The sequence below is a fragment of the Anser anser genome (assembly GCF_964211835.1).
Source record: "Anser anser genome assembly, chromosome: Z".
In the NCBI taxonomy this organism is placed as follows: Eukaryota; Metazoa; Chordata; class Aves; order Anseriformes; family Anatidae; genus Anser; species Anser anser.
Genome location: NC_139723.1, coordinates 33,168,148 through 33,189,388, shown reverse-complemented (window position 1 = coordinate 33,189,388; position 21,241 = coordinate 33,168,148). Strand labels below are relative to the sequence as shown.

At 43.0% G+C, this 21,241-nt stretch overlaps 1 protein-coding gene across 4 annotated transcripts in view; it reads left to right on the top strand.

Moving 5' to 3' along the window:
• Positions 1-21,241, top strand: part of PIGG (phosphatidylinositol glycan anchor biosynthesis class G (EMM blood group)) — a 96,739-nt gene that overhangs the window by 56,684 nt on the left and 18,814 nt on the right. For 2 of the 4 annotated variants that reach the window (XM_083817681.1, XM_083817684.1), the window contains exon 12: positions 7,113-7,276. In XM_083817681.1, the coding sequence (XP_083673807.1) occupies positions 7,113-7,276 (164 nt within the window). The other 2 variants (XM_083817686.1, XM_083817685.1) reach the window with 2 other exon arrangements.

Below are 21,241 nucleotides of genomic sequence, written 5' to 3'. Positions count from 1 at the left end.
CAGTTTGTTGAGAACAAGCTTTCTCATCTTGGGCTGTAGCTCCAGGGATGGAATAAACTTCTTCCAACAGTTTGGATAGGGGAAGTTTGCTTGTTACATAGTATTGCGATCTGCACTATCAGGAAAAATGAAGAACCTGACAACCGAGAAAACCCACTTCTTCATTAACTATTTTTTCTTGGATATATTTAAATTTCTCCTTCCCTTTCCTTTGAGTTCAGAGTCCAGAGCAGAAACTACCTGTTGCAAGGAAAAATTGGTCAGTTTAGCTTAAAATCAGGATTGAAGTTTTTTGTTGTTATATTAGTGACAAATAATTAGCTGTCTGTCATCTGTTAGCAGCATTTAATTAATTGGCTATCACTAAACTGCAGAATCAGGGCCCAACCAGATAAACACGCATGGATTTCTATGCAGTTTTGTACACCTAATCTGAAAAGGGTCTAACACGCCTCTCAGCAACACTTATACCCACAACACTTAAAGTTACATTCTCCCTTTCAGGTATGCATTACAAAGACTCTCTCTTCATTTCCATGCAGGTTTCCCTGTTTACTCACAGCTCATCTTTAGCTGTTGAGGTATCTCTAAAGAGTACCTTGGATGAGAGACCTCAAGAGAAGCTGTGGATGGGTTGTTATGTACACTTCCCAGCTCTTTCTTACCTGAATGATGAAAGGCATAACTCTGAAAGTGTATATGCTTTTCTTGATGTAGCTTTCTGTTTTAGTAGCAGATTTTTTTTTTCTGTAAGCACTTAATCTTTTTCATTTACTTTTTAGGGAAAAAGAAAGAACTATGTTTGGTGACAGCTTTCAGTTACTTCCCTTCCTTTCTACACTTCCAGCGAAGATACTCTGTTCATGTTAAGCAAACTGCAGGTGTTCCAGTTTTAGCAACTGCCTGTCTTGGCCATACCATCAACACTAAGGTCTTAGATTTTGACTGACTTAGGAAAAGGTTGTGTTTCAAACAGAGAATATTTTTTCAGACATAGAATAATTCTCGAAAATAAGCATTAAGGAAGTACAACAGGCTGTTCCTGCAAGAGAAGTCTCTCATGTTCTCAACTTCAGTATTGATCTGTGATCAGCCTGCCTTGGTACAAGCAAATCATTCATTTGCCACCTCTGTACTGATCAATATCTATGCTTGGATGCTGGGGAAGAGATGGGAAGGAAGCAGGACTGTGTTATGTAGGTATGATGTCCACTGCTGACACAGAATTAAGTGTCTTCTCTCATTTTCTTTCCTCAAATTTTGTGATTACAAGAACTACCACTATTAAACTGTCTGGGTTCAGGGTGGTGCTAGATTTTTAATTTCCAGGCAGACATAAAGATCTAATGTAGCATACAAAAATGTTAGTACATTTATGGTTGAAATACAGGAGTTGAAAAACACTGAAAGTTGCTGTTGGTGTTGATCAGATTGGATACTAAATTTAAACTGTGCTAGCTAAATGAGGCAGGAAAAGGGAAATACAAACTAAATATAAAACCCTTCCATCTGGAAATAGGAGAGAAATTTGGAGAACTACTTTTTGCACATGTCCTGGTGTGATTATAAGGAGAATGAGATTTCTTGTCCATGTTTCTGAGTCTTTATTAAATCTTGGTAGACAAGATGATATGTAATGAGAAAAGCAGGAACTCTGTCTCACCAAGTATGGAATGTAAGTGATGGCCTTTTGAATAGAATAGTGAGTAAAAATAGCTTTGTTCAGGATAGCATATTTAATGAATGAGGCAGAATTCTTTTGAAAAATATTATAGGGTCTTTAAAGACTTCATGGAGCAATTGCAATGAAAATCATAAGTGTACAGTATAAGCAAGGTTCAGAGGAACAGACTTTTTTTTCATTAGTCAGTATAGTTCAAGAAAGGGGGTGAAAAAGATCACATTTCTGAGTGTGAAAGCTAATATTTTGATCTTGAATAGCAATAGAAAAAAAAGTATTTGAAAACATATCCTTGAGCTTACACTTGTTTTTTCATACCGCACCTTAACTGTATCAGGACCCTGAGTGCATCTCTTGTCTAGGAGTTCAGTTTAGTGTAGTTCAAAGTCATCTGTGCTAAGGGGAACTGTTGTGAGAAAAGCTAGAAGCAAGGGCCTGTCCCTTCTTTCCTTTGGGAGCTGCTTTTAATGTGATGCTTTACCATTGACTCCTGTCAGTGCTATGTCACAGCTGTGTAAGCAGATATGTCTGTGTTCCATCTCAGTCCTGACCTGGACCTGAACCTCTTGTTTGAGCTTTCTGGCTTGTTCTTGTACCTGTCTTGTCACTATGGATTTGCTGGCTGATCAATGGACTGCATCTGACCCTTTTCACTATTTCCAGATCCAGTCCTGACCCAGACTTACTTCTTGCCAACCTGACTCTTTGCTGGTGAATTCGCTGCTCTCACCTGGCTTGTTTTCCCAGCTTACATTCCTTTGCAGACCAGCTGGCCCCTCCAGGTCTCTGACAATGTGAACATAAAAGGCTAATTTATTAAACTCGCAACTTACATGGGACTTGCTTACATGACACACTTTTTTTCCTGGCCCATTACCAAGATTGTGAGTATTAAGCATGGGAAAAAATTGCTTAGGTAAGTTTTGCAGTCTTTGTCCTTGGAGGTGTCCAGATCCTGACTGGATAAAGTCCTGAGCAACCAGGTCTTTTCTTTTGTATCTGAACTTGCTTTCAGCAGGAGGTAGTACTAGATGACTTTTGAGTTCCCTTCCAGCCTGAATTATCTTACGTGCTCATGATCATATGTCATTTATGTGAACTACCTTGTTTCAGTAGTTAGGATCATTGCCTTATTTATTGTATCACAGAATCACAGAATCGTCTAGGTTGGAAGAGACCTCCAAGATCATCTAGTCCAACCTCTGTCCTAGCACTAACAAGACCTCCACTAAACCATATCACTAAGTCCAACATCTAAACGTCTATTAAACACCTCCAGGGATGGTGACTCAACCACTTCCCTGGGCAGCCTGTTCCAATGCCTAACAACCCTTTCAGTAAAGAAGTTCTTCCTAATATCCAACCTAAACCTCCTCTGGCGCAACTTTAGCCCATTCCCCCTCGTCCTGTCACCAGGCACGTGGGAGAATAGACCAACCCCTACCTCGCTACAGCCTCCTTTAAGGTACCTATAGAGAGCGATGAGGTCTCCCCTGAGCCTCCTCTTCTCCAGGCTAAACAACCCCAGCTCCCGCAGCCGCTCCTCGTAAGACTTGTTCTCCAGACCCCACACTTTTTGTATTTTTTGTATTGTGCAAGTTGATGAAGAGAAGCAAAGTTAGTAATACTCCAGTTTTGACAAATATACAAAATGTATGCCCCCTAGTTACTTATATTGGATATTATTGCAAGTTTGATGATTTAGTCAACAAGCTTGAATGACTGATTGTTTATTTTTAAGCCCTGACTTGTCCACATCTTTTAACTTGTCACTTACTTCATGGAAACATCCTGTATCTTCATCATTGCTCCTTGCTCTTCAACATGCAGTGACAATAGAAATAAATCTTGGTTGTCTCCTTTAACTGTAGCAGCTTCCAAAAAAAAATACGTTGCTGTAAATATTTCTTAAGATATTTTAGTTGCCTTGGATGAAAGCTCATAAATGAAGAAAAAATTGATATATTTCATTATTGGTCTTGTGTTTATTTATTTTATTTCTATCCTTAGAACAGTATATCTGCAGTAGAAGGGAAAGGAAATACAGTCTTTAAAACCTTTGAGACTTGTTTATAATCCAGTTATTTTTTATCACTGAAGGAGAACAGCACAGACTTGTATCTTTTCATAATCTTTTATATCTAATTGGCCTTGCCTTCTGGTAGAAAGATGGACTGGGAGACATTTTAAAGTGGTTTATAGCTTGTCTTGCTTGGGTTTCCAAGCATTATAGGATGAATTACATTGGAGAGGACCTCAGGAGGTCTGTAGTTGAATCCCATTCTCAGAGCACAGTCAGCTGTGAGGTCAGACAAGGTTGCTCAGGGCTTTGTCTGATCAGGTCTTGAAACATCCAAGAATGGAGGTTGCAGAACCTTTCTGGGCAACCTGCTCCAATTACTTATTTTTTCCACTTCAAATTATTTGGTTCAAGTAATTAAATTCCTCTCATTCTATGTTTTTTAATAGTTACTAGAAAGTTGTGGGAAAGGCTCAGTGGAAGTATAGTAACAGTGTGCTGTGTCAAATTGGTATTTCAGCCAGAAGCACGTCACTTTTGTATTTCACCTCTGTACTTCTCAGTTCAGTGAGAGTCATTGAGGTACTGCAGTTAGTAGCTCATATGTGATGAGTGATGTGGTATCTGAAAATTTTCCAGAAAAATCATTGCGACTTTGAGGAGAGTTTTTGATTGTTTTCATTAATGTCTGTCGAGGCCTCCTTCTCTGTTAGTGTCTCTAACCAGTGTTTTTATATTTGTGCTTCCTTGATTTAGATCGTGATGGATTACTATGGAATGCTTTTATGTGAAATTGAATCGTGTCCTGTCACTTTCTGCCATTACAACAACAAGCTATGGCACTGTTTGAAATATTTCAGTGGTACTATTAAAATAAGAGCAGATACTCTGAATTGTCAGTTATTTATATATTGTGTGGAACATATGAACTAGTCCTGGTGAAAGGTACCTGCCATGAAGAACAAACGCTTCATCGGGGCTCTACCAGTAGTACCTGAGGAGCCATCCACGAGGCTCAGTGGGCTCCTGGTGAGAATGGAGTGGTTGAACACTTAACATCCAGCGTGGTGCGAGCTGTACGTGTGTACTTCCTGAACCTTGTGAAGTTTAGTAAGGTAGAGTGCAGAGCCTAGCACCAGTATGTGCTGGGGGTCAGCCAGCTGGAAGGCAGCTTTGCAGAAAAGGACCTGGGGGTCTTGGTGGACACCAAGTTGAACAAAAGCTAGCAGTGTGCCCTTTATACAAAGGAAGCTAATGCCTGGGCTGCATTAGGCAAAGTGTTGCCGGCAGATCAAGGAAGGTGATTCTTTCCATCTACTCAGCACTTGTGAGACCACAGGTGGACTGCTGTGTCTAGTTCTGGGCTCCCCAGTACAAGAGAGGCTTGGGCATGCTGGATAGAGTCCAAGAAAGTCCAAACAAAGTCCAACAAAGTCCAAATCAGATACCTGAGGGACTGGAGCATCTCTCACATGAGGAAGGGCTGAGAGTGTAGACTGTTCAGCCTTGGCTCAGAGGGGATCTCATCAGCGTGTGTAAATACTTGAAGGGATGGTTCAAAGAGGATATAGCTAGGCTCTTTTCAGTGGTGCCCAGTGCCAGGACAAGAGGCAGTGGGCACATGCTGGAACACAGGAGGTTCCCTCTGAACACAGGAAGCACTTCTGTGCTGTGTGGGTGCTGAGCACTGGCATGGGTTGCCCAGGGAGGTTGTGAAGTCCCCTGGAGATCTTCAAAAGCTGCGTGGACGTGGCGGCCTGCTGGGTGACCCTGCTTTAGCAGGGTGGCTGGAGCAGATGACCTCCAGAAGCCCCTTCCGACTTCAGCTGTTGTTTGATCCATATACTGTAGCCTATTTCTCACAGTGCTCTCCTTGTCCTACAACAACACTTCAAAGTCAAAGGTAACTGAGATGAGCTCTGTGCAAAAGAAACCACAGGGAGTGTGGGAAGAGATGGAAGAGAGAGTACTGTCCCTTCCTCTGTCCTCTCCACCTTCTAGAGGAGAGTACATTTTTTGCCCTGTTGTGCACTGAGACCAGTGACATGTACTTCCACGCACTGTTTCTTCTTGCTCCTTCCCACATGCAGTGGAACAGGACATTGTCCTGAGGAGCCATGGATCAACCTTGTGTTCGTGCAGGTGGGGCAAATAGCGTGAAGACACCTTACAGCTCTTCATGAGATGAGCATGATTGTCAGCTTTCCCTCTACACACGTCATACAGGGGAGAGAAAATAAGTAGTGGGGAGGAAAAGACCTGTTGCTCTGTGCCATGACTAGGGGAAAAGAGAAGAGGTTCTCTCCCTACCTGTCCCTGTCATGCTTTTGCTTGCTGAGCTTTAGCACCCTGCACAGCTTTCAAAGTGCTGCACTTGACCTTTCTGCTCTTACCATGTCCTCAGTATGTACTGAGTATGGACTCCACTAGGACCGTGTCTGGGGCCATCGGTGTTGACGGCCCTTATATTTGGGTTGTTCTGGGATACTGCAGAGAGGAAAGGAGAGTTTGATGGCTGCTGGAATACCAGTGATGTGGAAACTGACCTACTGAGTCTGAGGAAATCTAACTGTGGCCTGCTATACTAAGAAATTAACTAAGAATGCCTTAATTCACAGGGCATGTTTGCTGCTTTGTATATTTGAGTAAAGCTAAATAATAGGGCATCTTCAGAGGAAGACATTTCCTTCAGTGTTATGTTATTCCTTGTTATTTAGTGGTCTTAGTCACTGAAAAAGAAAGCTAGATAAAGCATGCAAGTCTTAACTCTTGATACTTTGCTTTCTAGTTTTTTTTGAAATGCCTTTTATTAATGATTCAAGCTGTCTAGGCTTTTTGTCCATTTCAGTGCAATCTGTTGTGGTGCAGAGGCTTGGGAAGCAGGAGCCTCTCTGAATTTGCAAGTCTTAATCTAGTTACATGCAGTAGCTTGTGTCGTGGGCAGGGAGGGGGCTGGTACATGTTCCACTACAGCTCTAAATTGGAGCCCCGTTATCTCTAATGGCAAGAAATATTTATTTCTCGGTATAATTTCAGCCACAGCCTTAATGTCTTGTTTTTGAACCTTGTGTGGTGAAAAATGTATTTTTTTTTGGTCACTAGATGAAATCAGGAAGTATAGTTGCCTGTTTTAATGTGTTTTTATGATGTAATTTATTAAACAGGTATATGTATTTGCTGACAAAATAAGACAAGCATGTCCTAAGCAGTCTGTAAGTCCTAAACAGAAGCTTCTGTTTGGTTAGCCGCTGTATTGAAATTCCAGTGTAAAGAATGTAAAGAATATGTCTTTACTGTAAAGTGTCTCAAAGAGTAAGCCTTTAACTGGTACAATAATTAATTATATTCTAATGTATCATAAATGTTTCTTTGGACATATTTGAATCTTTTGGGTTTTATTCCTGTTTTCAGGGAAATTCAAATGGCATCGCTACTGTGGATGTTTCAGCAGGGTTTGTGGGACTAGAAAGCTATGTGGAGATACCAGCAATCTTCCTTACAGCATTTGCAACGTATGCAGGACCTTTGCTTTGGGCCATTCATCTGCTGTGCTACTTGAGTTCTGAAGTTAGCAGGTAATCAAGTTTTAAACTAAAGTAATGCTCCCTTACGTATTGCAGATATAAATGCCATCTATATAATGTACAAACAGTTTTATTTACATCATTCTTTTCCTTAAAAGTTAGTTTTCCATTAAGAAAATACATACTGTGTTTTTGATACGAGTTTGTATCACCTCACTCTTCCAGTTTCATTTTATCTGCAGAAATTTTGTATTGGGAAGATGTGTGTGTGTTTTACTGTTTTTTTCTTAATGAGATCTCAGTTTGCTGTGCTAAATTATCTAAAATCTTATTATATTTTGTTTTAACAGGGTGTCCTACCTAAAACATTCTTCTTGGAATCTATTAAGTAGGAGGCCTGAGAAGGCCTTTTCAAAATAATGACATAGACTTCAAACTTAACCAATGTGCTGTTCTTTGACAAGCTGTCCTTGCTTGGCGAAGTGGCATTCAACCTCAGATAAATAAAATAAGCTTATTTTATTGTATGTTCATGGTTATTGCTGTTACTTTTAGCTAAAATGTTTGTGCTTTTGGATATCTTGTGTAGCAGAGGAATTAAGGAATGTAAAATAAATTAATGAATGTGGAATTTCAAGAAGAGGTAGTTGGAAAATGTTTATGTAACTTAGTGTGCATGTAAAATACGATTGGACTCTTTGCTACTGCATTTAAGTCATTGTTTGGCACTCAAACTGAGAGATGCGATATAGTAGCAGGAAGGAGCTGTAAATTCAGTATCCTATTGATCCACAAACACAGAAACTTGACATATATTTTCACTGAAATAACATGACAGTGACAAAATTCTTACCATCCCAGAGCCTCCCAGAGCTTTTCGTAGTCAACTACTTGTCTTTTCTTTATTGTCTTCGGAATTTAAATTTACTCTTTTTTTTTTTTTTTTTTTTAAATGGGAAACTTAACATTGCAGCAGGGCTGGTGTGTGGGATTGGGATTTTAGACATTATTTAGTTTATTACAACTCTTTGCCTTATGTGTAGTCATCCTCTGTAAACACATCTTACTTCCTTTATCTACAGAGTGTCATCCAGTCTCATCCTGTCTGTGCTTTGTGTTATCTGGCTTCTCTCTTCTCCTTTTGCTTCTTTGTCTTGGGCTGCATGTGCACTGTGAACTTGTGTCGGCACGTATGGGTTCGTCAAAGGCATAAGGAGAGGGTATCCCTAACTCACCTAGCTGCATAGAGTAGTGGAGGTTTTTGTACTGGGAAGGAGCTGTTCTAACGGGCTAAATCCCTGCACAGTCATTGTGTCCATTGCTGTGCATTAACAAGCACCTTTAACAGACAGAGATAGCACCTTATTCACTGATCTGCCTATCTACCGTGCTGTTTTTTAAAGATGCCTGACTCTCTGTACTTTGTTTTAGTGGAATTACATAGCCTAGTGCTGGATAATTGTATTGCACCAGTAATGTAGATTGAGACTTACTGTAGAACATTTCCTCTTAGTTTAAGGCCGGTTACCCTGAAATCGTATTTGGTCTTATGTAGGTTGATACTGTCTAAACACTGGTCTTTATGTTTAATACATCTTTTTTCCGTTCATTCTGATATTTTTTTTTGCTTTGGGAGGAGAAGATGTATAATACAGTAATTATTGATGTCTGTATTTGTATAACCACACAAACACCTTTCCTGAGTTTTCCCTACTACCTGATGTCTTGACACCAAACTCAACTTTAACTCTGTTTCTAAAGCTCCTCCGTTTAGCTTTATTTACTGCTGTGCTTCATCTTCCCAATATCCAAGCTCTTCAAGCTGTTGGCTTCCTTTCTTTCTACGCTCTTTAAAATGAGTTACCGTGTACATATAAAGCTCCCTGCTTCTTGTCTTCTAGTAAATATGTGACCCATGACCCTGGCTATTACTTACGTTCTATTAATCTACCGTTTTTCATAATTCCTGTATATCTCTGTTTACCTCTACTGCGCTGTGTTTAAATTAGTGCTAGACAGTTCCACTGGTCATACCCATGTTCCTGTGTTTTGTTTTTTTCTTTTTTTTTTTTTTTTTTAGCAGTTCTACTTGTTCTACTTTCTGATCTTCATTACATTGTAGGTGCTTTGGAACTGGAAATTTTCACTTGTGCTTAGAGGATTCTGAGCATAGAGATTTAAACAGCGTCAGTGCCATTGTGTGAAGAGTGAGAGGAAAAGAACAGAAGTTCTGTAATGTGTTTAAAGAGCTGAAGTTTTAATGTTGTTTAAACCCTAGACAGCAGACTGTGATCTGCACTAACATACAATGAAGAGAAAATGATACCATATAGCATGTTTTTTTAAAGATCATCTAACAAAATAATGAAAAACTCTGAAACAAAATCTCTGAAGACCTATAGATGTTTAGTATTGTTTCAAATAATGTGTGCCTGTAGTGGTGTTGGTTGTTCTGATGTTTTCTTGATTGAATTTTTTCAGATTAAAAGCTCAACTAGTAGTGTTGCCAGGTACAGTGCTGTTTTAAACTGCTCTCAGGTGGGCAGCTGTGACCTGTAATACCCACGTCACTTATGTAAGTAGATTCCATCAAACAACTTGTGTCTATAGAAGTTTTAAGGTTCATTTGTGTCAACTGGTAAGGTTGTTTCCTCTACTAAACAGTGAATAACCCTGGACTGGAATCTCTCTAGCCCCTGGAGCTTATTTAAATTGGTATGCTATGATGCTCAGAACTTCCGTCTGTACACTTTTGATTTTACTTCTGTGGTTTGTTGCTGGCCAAATGGTCGCCACATTTCTTTGTCATTATTCCTTGAAGCAAAAGGTCAAACTATAGAAGACACAGGTCAGCTGTTCCATGTGGTTTCTTAAATGTACGGAAGACGAAGTGTTTCTTTTTTCTTTTTTCTTTTTTCTTTTTTCTTTTTTCTTTTTTCTTTTTTCTTTTTTCTTTTTTCTTTTTTCTTTTTTCTTTTTTCTTTTTTCTTTTTTCTTTTTTCTTTTTTCTTTTTTCTTTTTTCTTTTTTCTTTTTTCTTTTTTCTTTTTTCTTTTTTCTTTTTTCTTTTTTCTTTTTTCTTTTTTCTTTTTTCTTTTTTCTTTTTTCTTTTTTCTTTTTTCTTTTTTCTTTTTTCTTTTTTCTTTTTTCTTTTTTCTTTTTTCTTTTTTCTTTTTTCTTTTTTCTTTTTTCTTTTTTCTTTTCTTTTCTTTTTTCTTTTCTTTTCTTTTTTTCTTTTTTTTCTTTTTTAAGGGCTGGGTGCTTTAGATTGTTCTTTATAAAAGCTTCTTGTTTTTTTATATGCAAATGTGCCTTGGTCAATGAAATTCAAACCCTCTCCTTTCTTTTGTAGTCCTGAATGCAAGATGAAGATCCTTTACATGCTTCCACTAGATAGGAGGGTCTAAAAGAACCCAGCTGCTGTGGTTTTGTGGAGCATGCTGAGTAGGTCCCATTAGATTGCCACAGAATGCCATCAGGATTGCTGGCCCATCCTAATACAGTCACAGCTGGACGGATGTGTTCAGAACAGCACAGCAATGCCATTCTTAATGCAGTTTCTAGCATCCTGCAGCCTGTCTCAGAGCTGCTTGCATCTGAGGAAGGTGACTTGAACAGAGAAGTCTGACCTCAGTGCTAGCTGTCGTTGTTTATTGCGGCCACTCAGCAGAGCCCCATGTAATTTATAGCTGCATCAGCTGATTTTGCTTACCAGAACTTCATGCTGGAGTTCTTAGAAGCAGAGCTCCACTGGGGCCCTCAGTTCCAAGGGGCAAATACGTAAGCATAACCTTTGGTCTCTCTGCACTTTGCATTCATGAAATCATGGCATACTTGAGCCTGGAAGGTATCTCTGGAGATCATCTGTGTCAAGTCTGCTGTCCAAAGGAGGGTCAACCAGAGCAGGTTCCTCAGGGCCATGTCCAGTCAGGTATTAATTATCTCCAAGGATGGACACTCAATAGTCTCCTTGGGCAAACTGTGCATGATAACCCTGACAGTAAAAAAGTTGTTTTCTGAAGTTTTAAGTGGAATTTATTCTATTTCAGTTTGTGCCGGTTGCTTTTTGTCATTTTGCTGGGCACCACAGAGACGAGTTTGTCTTTTTTGTCTTCTTTATTCTTGCCCATGAGATGTTCATATGTATGGATAAGGTTCCTGCTGAGCCTTCTCTTATCAAGCCTAAACAGCTCCATCTGTTTCAGCTTCTCCTCTTTTGTGAGATGCTTCATTCCCGACATCATTTCTGTGGTCCTTCAGTGCTCTTGCTCCAGTACATCCGTGCCTTTCTTGCACTGTGGAACCCAGAACTGGACTCAGGACCCCGAGCGTGATTTCAGCACGGCTGAAGAGGGGATGGAGCATCATCCCCAACCAGCTAGCGATGCTCACCCCAGCACAGCCCCAAGTGCTCTTGGTCTTGCTCTTGGAAGTGCATTAGATACCTGTAGTCCATGTATTTTCAGACCACTAAGATGAAAAAAGGAATAGAAAATAAGGACTTCTTGAAATAAGGTGTTTGCTCTCTGGAATTGTGGTTGTAAGTGGTTAAACCATTTGCATCCATCTAATCAGGCACATGGAACTATAAAATCTTCTCCTCATATGCAAAGGTAAATATATTTCTAAAATAACTAATGGCATGTGATAGACAGTAACATGGATATTACTGCCACTTTTAGTCCTTCATGCTCTCATAAGAAACTTGGCAGCTGGAATGTGATGGGATTTTCACAGACAGAAATAGTAAGAACTCTTCTGCTTTAGTCTCCATGGAAACTGCAATAACTCTTGAAAATACTTTTGAGACAGGGAACAATGATTAAACAGATGCCTAAACTTAACCAAGTATTCTGTGTGTGACTGGCATAAATTCCAGAGAGCATATGAGTCATGTGAAGGGTGGCTTTTAGAGTGCTCACTGTATCGCTCTGATCTGAATTAGAACTCCACATTTGGGGATCCTTATCATCTGAAAAAAGGGCCTTGTTATTGGATAACCAGACCTGTGTTACATGACCTCACTGTACAGTACACTCCAGATGGATTCAATTTTTTAAGTTCCTACCCCAAAAAATTGTCTCGTGGGTGACAGTCACAGTGTTGTGTAATTACCACTCTTTAGGTAGGCAGCATGGTAGTTTTCAGCTTCCTTGCACATTGGAATCTGTGTTTTAATTGGTATAATGAGCCAGGTTTCAGGATGAATGCTGGATGTCTCCTAGCATTAGAAAAAAGCTGCATGTCTGTTGACTTCTCTTTCCTAGTAATCATAAGTTTTAGTAATGCTTTCCTGTTAGCAAATAGCTTTCAGGTATTGAAAACATAAGTTGTGCCCAATGAGAGGGTATTGGTTGCAAAACCTTTAATGTTGTGCTGGGACTTCGTTAGTGTAGAATGCTTGCATAGCAAATTTACATTTTTGCTGTGAATTCTTTTATAATGCTGATTTAAAAAGAAGAAGGAAAGCATGCTTGTTACAGGAATTTCAGCATTTAACACCAGCATTTGCCATCTTCAAGCTAATGCATTTCATTTATGGATTCCTCCATTCATAATTCATGTTATTACATTGATCATTTCTCCTTCTAATGTAAGCTGGCCACGCAGTGAGTGTTTCAATATATTTTCTGAGTCCCGGGTAGAAATTGCAGTCCCTGATAAAGACAAAGGAGCACTCCAGATCTTTTTTTCCAAACCTTTCGGTATTTTACATAAGTAGTTTTTAATTCCTCTGGTTTCACTTCATTCTCTCTCCCTTAGGTTAATTAATGATGAAGAAATGTTTACAGCTAAGAATATACTGCAGCTATGTTCTCTAGAATGGTAATACCTGCTCTATACTGTGTTTGCCAGCAATCCAGCTCTCTGACTGAAATGAAAAGTGTAGAAGAAGGTATCTACTAGTTCCTTGGTGTGTATGGAAATCTGGAAGTGATTTAAAACTGGGAATGTGGCTTTTTTGCCACGGGCTGGAAGAATATTCTACTCACTTTGGTATCTCCTGACGTGCTGTCATTGCAGTGACGAGCTGGAGATTTGTTGTACACGTCATTAATGTTCTGTTACGGAGACCTCTTCATCAGTTGCCTCTGTTGCAAACAAATGCCAGTTGCTTCAAAGCCATTTGCAAAATAAATGTCATCCTCTTCCTCTACGGACCAGCTATGCAGCTGTGTTTTAGGAGCTGAAACACCTTCTATGTAAATGTTAAAGGAAGTAGTGAGCACAGAATTTAAAGCACACAGATTTGGGGTGGGTTGAGTTATTTTTGCTTTATGGAGATAGAAGGAAGCATCTAACAGATTTGGAACTTTAAAAAAAAACAGAAAAATGATTTAATATTTGGTAGAATTGACATATTAAGCATGAGGTCTGTTTTCTAATAATGAGTACTGACCTTAACAGAGAACTCATGCTCCTCCAGTGTACTACGTACTGCACAAGTGCATTGTAGAGTCGATCACACAGCTTTTAACTAGTCTTACCAATGCTGTGTATTGTCATTACTGTGAGACTGTTGTCATTGACAGAACTGATTGCTTAGATAGAGGCTACTTTAAGTAAGCATATCGGACATGCTTTTTAATTTCTACATGGTCTACCACCTTTTTTTAGTGGGTAATCTTGAATTGAAAGGAAAGGGTTCTGTGATTATGTTTCTTGTTTCTGCTCTAATTTGGTGGTTTTAGAGTTAGACTGTCTTCCTCCTCTTGATCTTGGGGTGTCCTATCTGACCTATAGAAGTGTGTTCAAAAGCACATAGCTCAGCTGGCTAGCTGGTTCTTACTCCACCTAGGGTGCAGGTGTGCAGTGTCACTTTGTTGTACAAGAGGGTGCAGAACCTTTGTTCTTGTTTGGAACCTCTCCGTCATGAGACAATATTTTTCTGACATCCTGTATAGCTAGGTTTAGAAATGCTTCTTATGCAAAACAGTTCATAAAATTTAATACGCACCTGCACTAATCCACACCTGGATCTAGTAGAAGACTCAAGGGTTACAATGCTGGGCATCAGCAGCCCACTCTCACTCACTGTCTGCTGCACCCTCTTGCTTGGTAGCCTTCCCTCTCACTTGCATGGCATTCTTCTCTCTACCTTGGTATCCCTGTCCCTCTCTTTCTCTTGCTGTCCCTGTCTTCCTCTTGTGGATCCTCTGCTCCCTCCATTCTAGCTTTCCTTCTCTCCTGGGCCTGTTTTATGCCCCTCTGGTGTGTCATTTCTCTCACTGGCATGTGCTTTGTCTCTCTGCCTGCCTTATGTGCCTTTTCTCTTGTGCATTTGCTCTCCTGTGCTCCCTTCTCTCATTCTCATGCTTTCTGTTTCCCTCATACACTATCCCCCTCCCTCTCAGCATCCCCTGAATCTCCTGAACTTTCCCAGTGTCTCTTGAGGCTTCCCTCTCTTGGCTCCTTTCCCCTGCCGTAAGCTTTCTCTCTCTCTTCCCTCGAGGAATCCCTCTCTCCCTGAAGTGAATTCCCTCCCACATACGCTTTTCCTCTCTGTCATGTTTCCCCTCTCTCTTTTGTGTTTTTCTTACCCCTTGTGCATTTTGCCTTTCATGTGCTTTTTCTTTTTCCTCTCTTTTGCATGCTTTCCTGCTCTCTGACACAGTGTTCCCCTCACTTGCACTTTCCCTTTTGCTCACACTTTGTCACTGACTTGTGCTTTCCCTCCATCTCTTTGCTGTCCCTCTTTATCCCTTCCTACCCTGCTGTTGCTCTTGCTTTCCCCTCACTGTTCTTTCTTCTCATGTGCTGTCATGCTCACTTTCCTTGTGTGCCCTTGCTTTCCTCTCAGACGAGTTGTGTTCACGGCATTGTGTGCTCGTGCTCCTCTTGTGCACTTGAGTTCCTTTCACCTCTACCCCTCCCTTGCCTTCCCCCTTCTCTTGCTTTCTTCCCTCCCCTACTCTCCCACCTTCCCCTCTCCCCTGCTTTCCACTCACATACTTCCCTCTAGTGCTTGTTCGTGCTGTGCAAATGTTCCTCGTGTTCCCTGTGTGTGCTTGCTCTGCCCTTGCTCCCACCTTCTCTCCCCGCCTTGCTCTATCCCATCCTCTCCTCTCCCCTTCTCACCATCCCTGCCTCCCTCTTAGTTTCCCTTTCTCTTGAGAGCGGCCCTCCTGCTCTCCATGCACGTTCTCTCTTTCTCACATGCTTTGTCTCTCTCTGCAAGGTGCTCTGCCTCTCCTGCATTTTTCTTTCATGTCCCAGCTCTCTGGCTTTCACACGCCCTCTTGCATGCTTTCCTGACTCTTTTCCCTCTTGCTTGCATTTTCCCTCTCAGTCATGCTTTCTCCTTTGGTCATGCTTTTGCTCGTACTTTCCCTTTTCTCCCTTGCTCTCCGCCTGCCTTGCTCTCTGCCTTGCTGTATGTATGCCTCCACACACAGCTATTCCTCTTCGCTCTTGCTTTCCCACCCTCTCTCAGATGCTCCCCCGCACTGCATGCTTTCCCCATCTCTCGCGTGGTTTGTCCCCATCTTTCTTGTGTGTGGGCTTCCCCCATTCCCCGTGTCTCTCTTGTGTGCTTCCTGCCTGTGACACTCGTGCATCCTGCTCTCTCAAGCTCCCTCTGTGCACTTTTCCCCCCCTTGCATGTACCATCCTTCTCAAGCATGTGCTCTGCTCCCTCTCCTTGTGCACACTCTCCCCCTCTCGCGCCTCACCTCAGACATGTGCTTCGCTTCTCATTCATGGTCCTTTCCTCTTGTGCACTTCTGCCCTCTCTTGTGTCTTTTTCTTCTCTCCCTCCGCCCCTTGCTTTTCCTTTCTGTCTTCCTTTCCCCTCTCTCAGTTTTTCTCCTCTCTCCCATGCTTTCCTGTCTCTCTCACACATTCTTAAATCCCTGCAGATCCACTTTGCTTGCTCCTTCCCCCTCTCTCACTTGTTCAGTCTCTTAACCCGGGCCTCCCCTTCCCTCTCCTGCCTTCCCGTTCTTGCATGTCTTTCCTTTCTCTTGCATTTCCCTCCCACATTCTCACATTGCATCTGTCTTGCTTTCTCTCTGCCTTTGCTTTCCCATCTCTCACAGACCTTTCCTTCCTTGTATGCACTTTCCCTCTCGCATGCTTGCAGTCTCTCACTCATGTTTTCCTCTGCTCTTTTGCTTGCTGCCCATCTCTGTTTAGGTTTCCCTCTCAGTCTATATAGCATTCCCCCACCACATCCCTTTCTTTTTGTCTTGGGTGTGCTTTCCCTCCCACTTAGATTTACATTTCACCTCTCTTGGTTGTCTCTGAAGCTTTCTTGAGCCCCACCACCCTTCCTTTCCCTCTCCCTTGGACATACTTTGCCTCTTGCATGTGCTTTGGCTCTCTCTTATCCATCTTCACTCTCCTGGTGTGCTTCCTCTCTCGCACTGTCCCTCGCTTTCCGCTTTTCTCTCTGTCTCCCTTTCACTGTAGCCCTCCCCCCCCCATTTTCCTCTCTCTGATACCTGTACATTTTTATCTTGTGTGCTTTGCCTCTCCTGCATGCATCCCGCCTGTCTAATGTGCTGTGCCTCTCAAGCGCCCTTTGCTTCTTGCACTTCTCTCTCATTCTCCTGCTTTGTCTCGCTCTTATGCGTGCCTCCCCTTGCACTTTCCCACTCTGACACCACTTCCCCCTCTTGCACGCAATGCATTTTTCTCACATGGACTTTGCCTGCTTCCCTCACTTACGCCTTGTTCTCCTTCACGTGTCTCCTCTCTGTCACATGCTCTGCCTCTCTGCTTCGCACTTCACCTCTGACAGACATTGTACCTCTCTCACGTGTTGCTTCTCTCTGCTTTGCACTTTGTCTCAAGCGTGCCCATGCAGTCCCCCCCCAGTTTTGTGTGCACATGCCTCCCCTCTCTCTGCTCGTCTTTGCCCTTGCTCCTTCTCACTTTGCCTCTGCCTTAATGCTCTGACCCCACCTTGTGTACTCTGCAGCTCTCTCCTGCATGTGTTGCTGTGCTCGCTTCAGCTTTGTTGCTCTCCCATTTGTACCCTGCCTCCCTCTTCTGAGCTGTGCCCACTCCCATGTGTTGCCTCTTTCTTGCACACTGATGCTCTCAGGCATGCGTACACATCGCCTTTCCCACACATGCTTAGCCTCTTACATGGCCACTTTCCCTGTCATGCACTTTTCCTCTCTGATGCACTGTGCTGCTTTGTCCTACGTGCTTTGCTGCTGCCGTGTTGGCTTTCTTTTCACACTTCACTCTTACTCTCTCTTGCTTTCCTGTCTAACATAATTTCCCCATAGCATGCATTTCCATCTGTCATAGGTTTTCTCTCTTATTTGCACTTTGTCTCATTCAGGCTTCCAGTTTCTCACTCACTGCCCTTCCCTGTCCTGCTCACCACCCCTCTCTCTGTCATGCTCTACATCCTCCCAGTGCTTGTCACCCCCTTCTCAATTACTCCTGTGCTCTCTAAAACCATTCTCCCTCTGTCCTGAACGTCCTGTCTCCTGCTCACTCTTTCCCCTGCCCTGCCCCACTGGCTTTCTCTGTCTTCTCCTCTTTGCTGCCCCTGTCTCCCTTCATCTCAGTCTCTCCACCCCTCCTTCTCGCTCAGTGCCTTCCCTTTCTCAGTTGTGCATCCCAGCCTTTCTCACACACTTCGCTTCTCACGGGTTCTTTTCCCTTTTGTGCGTGCCTTTTTCATCCTCTCTTGCTTTGCACACTTCCTCCTTCACTTCCCACATCCCTTGCGTACTTTGCCAACTCTAACACACTCCTGCATGCACTCTCCCTCTTGGTCATGCTTTCAGTCCCTTGCTTGTTCTCTCCCTCGATTGTTTGGGACTCCTCTATTACTTTCTGTCCCCCCTTTCCTCTCTTTCCTACCCCCTCACCACCTCATCCTCCCTCCCTCCTTCCCTCTTTTCCCTCCGTCTGCTCCCGCACTTGCCTCACACACCCCTCCATGCTTCTCTGCCTTCCCTCCCCCTTAAACACATTTCCATCCTACCTCTCTCTTGTATGTCATCTCTCATCTCACACACTTCTGCTCTCATGTTTCTTCTTTCCCTTACAGCGTTGCACTTTCCCCTTTGTTGCTTTTTACTGGTGTTGCTTGCTCGCTCCCTCTCTTGCACGATCTTCTGCTTTTGCTTGCACTTTCCCTACCAACTCTTTGGCATCCTACTGGTGCTTTTCCAGCCCCTCTTTACTGCTGCCCCCCGATCCTTTCCTCTGCCCTTCTCTCTCTCTGCTCCGTCCCCACCCCACCCCTACCCCCCATTTCTCTTCCCACTCGGATGTAATTTCTTCCTCTTGCTTTCCCTCTCTCTCGCATGTGTTTTCCTGGTCTCTGTCACGTGCTTTGCCTCTGACAAATTTTTTTCCTTCTCCTCAGTCTCATGCACTTTTGTTCTCTCATGTAATTTGACTCGTTGAAGTACTTCCCACCTGACATGCTCACTCTCTCTCTGTGAAGTGTTCTGCCTATTTCTCATCATTTCCTTTGTGCAAAAAAAATACTTGTGCACTTTTGTTCTCTTCTGTGTTTTCTTTCCTCTTGTGATTCCCTCTCCCAGCCTCTTGCTTTTCCTATCTCCCTCTTCCTTTCCCTATATTGCAGACTTTCTCCTCTTACTTTTCCTTTTTTGCTTGCACAGTCCTCTCCTGTGCTGTCTCATACTTTCCTTTTCCCTAACTCCATCCTTTTCTTGCCATCCACCTCTATCAAGTGCTCTCTCTCTCTTCCATGCATGCTTTCCCTGCTTCTCTCGTTCCCTTTCTTGCTCTCCCCACCCTTCTTCCTTGTCTCTTCCCCTTTCACCCCCCTTTCTGCCTTGAATGGCCCCTCTTTCTTCCTGTCTCTCTGAAACACTTACCCATTGTATTATTCCATCTTACATACTTCCTTCACCTCTCTGACATGTGTCCTCTTTAAGTGCTTACCCTATGACATGTTTTATTTCTTTTGCTTTCCGTTCATCTCATGTGTCCTTTTCCCTTCCCTCCCTCCCTTCCTTTTTCTCTCTCTTTTTCTTTTTTCTCCCCTTGCCCTTCTCCCTCTCGCCACCTCTGTCTCCCCTGCTTTGCTTCTCTGCAGCAGCTCTTTGCCTCTCACATGGCCTGCCCCCTCTCTCACACGGCCTGCCTCTCCAGGTGTGTTTCCCCTCTCTCCCCAGTGCACCCCCAGCACCCCTTCTCTCATGGAGACTGTTTGCACCCCCCTCACATAGCTGGCCTGGCTCTCACACCTGATTTCCTGCCTTTTGCACTTCCCTGTCTGGTTCTGTCTCTCTTCTCCTTTCCCTCTTCCACTTTGCCACTCTTTTGTTATCCCCACCAACTGCATACTTTCCCCTCTGAAAGATTTCCCCTTTCTTGCATGCACTTTCCCTCATTTAGGCTGTCAGCCTCCTGCTTGTCCTTCTCCCCCTCTGCCGCTTGTTACCCCTCTCTATTGCCCAGCACTTACTGTCCCCCTCTGGTACACATTCACTCTCTCACATACGCTTAACTTCTCTCACATGCATTGCCCCTCTCTCGTTCTTTCATTTTGTCTCTTGTGGGTTTAACTCTCTTAGGGATTTCTTCTTGAAACACAGGAGAGAGAGTCTGATGTGTTTTCCTCTCTCCCTGACCCAGCGTGCTTACTGTTTCCCTCTTGCATCTTTTGCCTCTCCCTCACATGTTCTGTTTCTCAAAACCATGTGCACTGCGTCTGGCTTGTGCTGCTTTCTCTCTTCCACTTCCCTCCCTTATTTTCTTGATCCCACCCTGCTCTGGTGCTCTCTTGCTTTCCCTGTCTCTCACATGCTTTTCCAAACCTGACACGTTTTTCCTTCCGTGCATGCATTCTTCCTCTCATACTTTCAGTCACACGCGTTCCCCACTTTGTCATGCACTTGCACTCTTGTACAGCTTTCTCTTGCTCTTCTCTCTCTTTTTCTGTTGCTTTCCTCTGCCTTTGCACTCTTTCCTGCATGCTTTACCATCTCTCATGCCTGTTTCCCCTCTCTCACTTGCTGCAGATGGTTACCTAGCAAGTAAGGATGAGGAAAAAGCAGAGGTATTTAATGCCTTTTTCCTCAGTTCTTAATAGTAGTGACAGATTTTGGGCTGTCCTGCCCTGTGTAATCCTTTTCTTCTCACTTCTGCAACCTCACTGTCACATTTGCCCTGGCTTGTGGACTATCCCTCTTATCCACTATCCCACTCATTTGTGCAACCCATCTCATGTCATTTCCCTTTCTTGTGCCATCTCTCTAGTGCTTTCTTTTTCTTGTGCTTTGCCTCTCATGGGTGTGCTTTCTTCCCCTTGTATCTGTGTTTTCTTTTTCTCTTGCATGCATGGACTTTCCCTCTCTTACATGTACGTCTCCCATGGAGAGGGACTCTGTCAGGGCGTGTAGTGCTAGGTAATGGTTTTAAACTAAAAGGGGGTAGATTTGGATTAGACATAAGGAAGAAATCCTTTGCTGTGAGGGTGGTGAGGCACTGGCATAGGCTGCCCAGAGAAGCTGTGGATGCCCCATCCGTGGAGGTGTTCAAGGCCAGGTTGGATGGGGCTTTGAGCAGCCTGGTCTGGTGGGAGGTGTCCCTGCCCATGGCAGGGGGGATGGAACCAGGTGATCTTTAAGTTCCCTTCCAACCCAAACTATTCCCTGACTCTGCATGCACTTTACCTCAGTTGCATGTGCTTTCCTACCCACTGACTCATATGTCCTGTTGAGAAGTCTTTCTGTGATGCTGTACTTCTCCCTGCATTCTCCATGCATGAATTACTTCTCTCCTGTGCATGTGCTTTTCCCTCTGTACCTCCCTCTTGCCCTCCCTCCCTCTTTTGCACATCGTGGGCTCCCATCCCTTCCTCCCTTTTCTGTGCTCTTCCTGGCACACTCCCTATGTTTGTGCTTCCCCTCTCTTGTTCATGCTTTCCCTTGTCTCTCTCTCACACACATTTTTCGTCTCTCACTTTCACACACTCTCCCATGCTTTCCTCATGACTTCCCTTTCTAGCATGCTTTCCTTCTCATGTGTCCTTTCACTCTTCTGCATGTGTTCACCATTATCTTCACTGCAC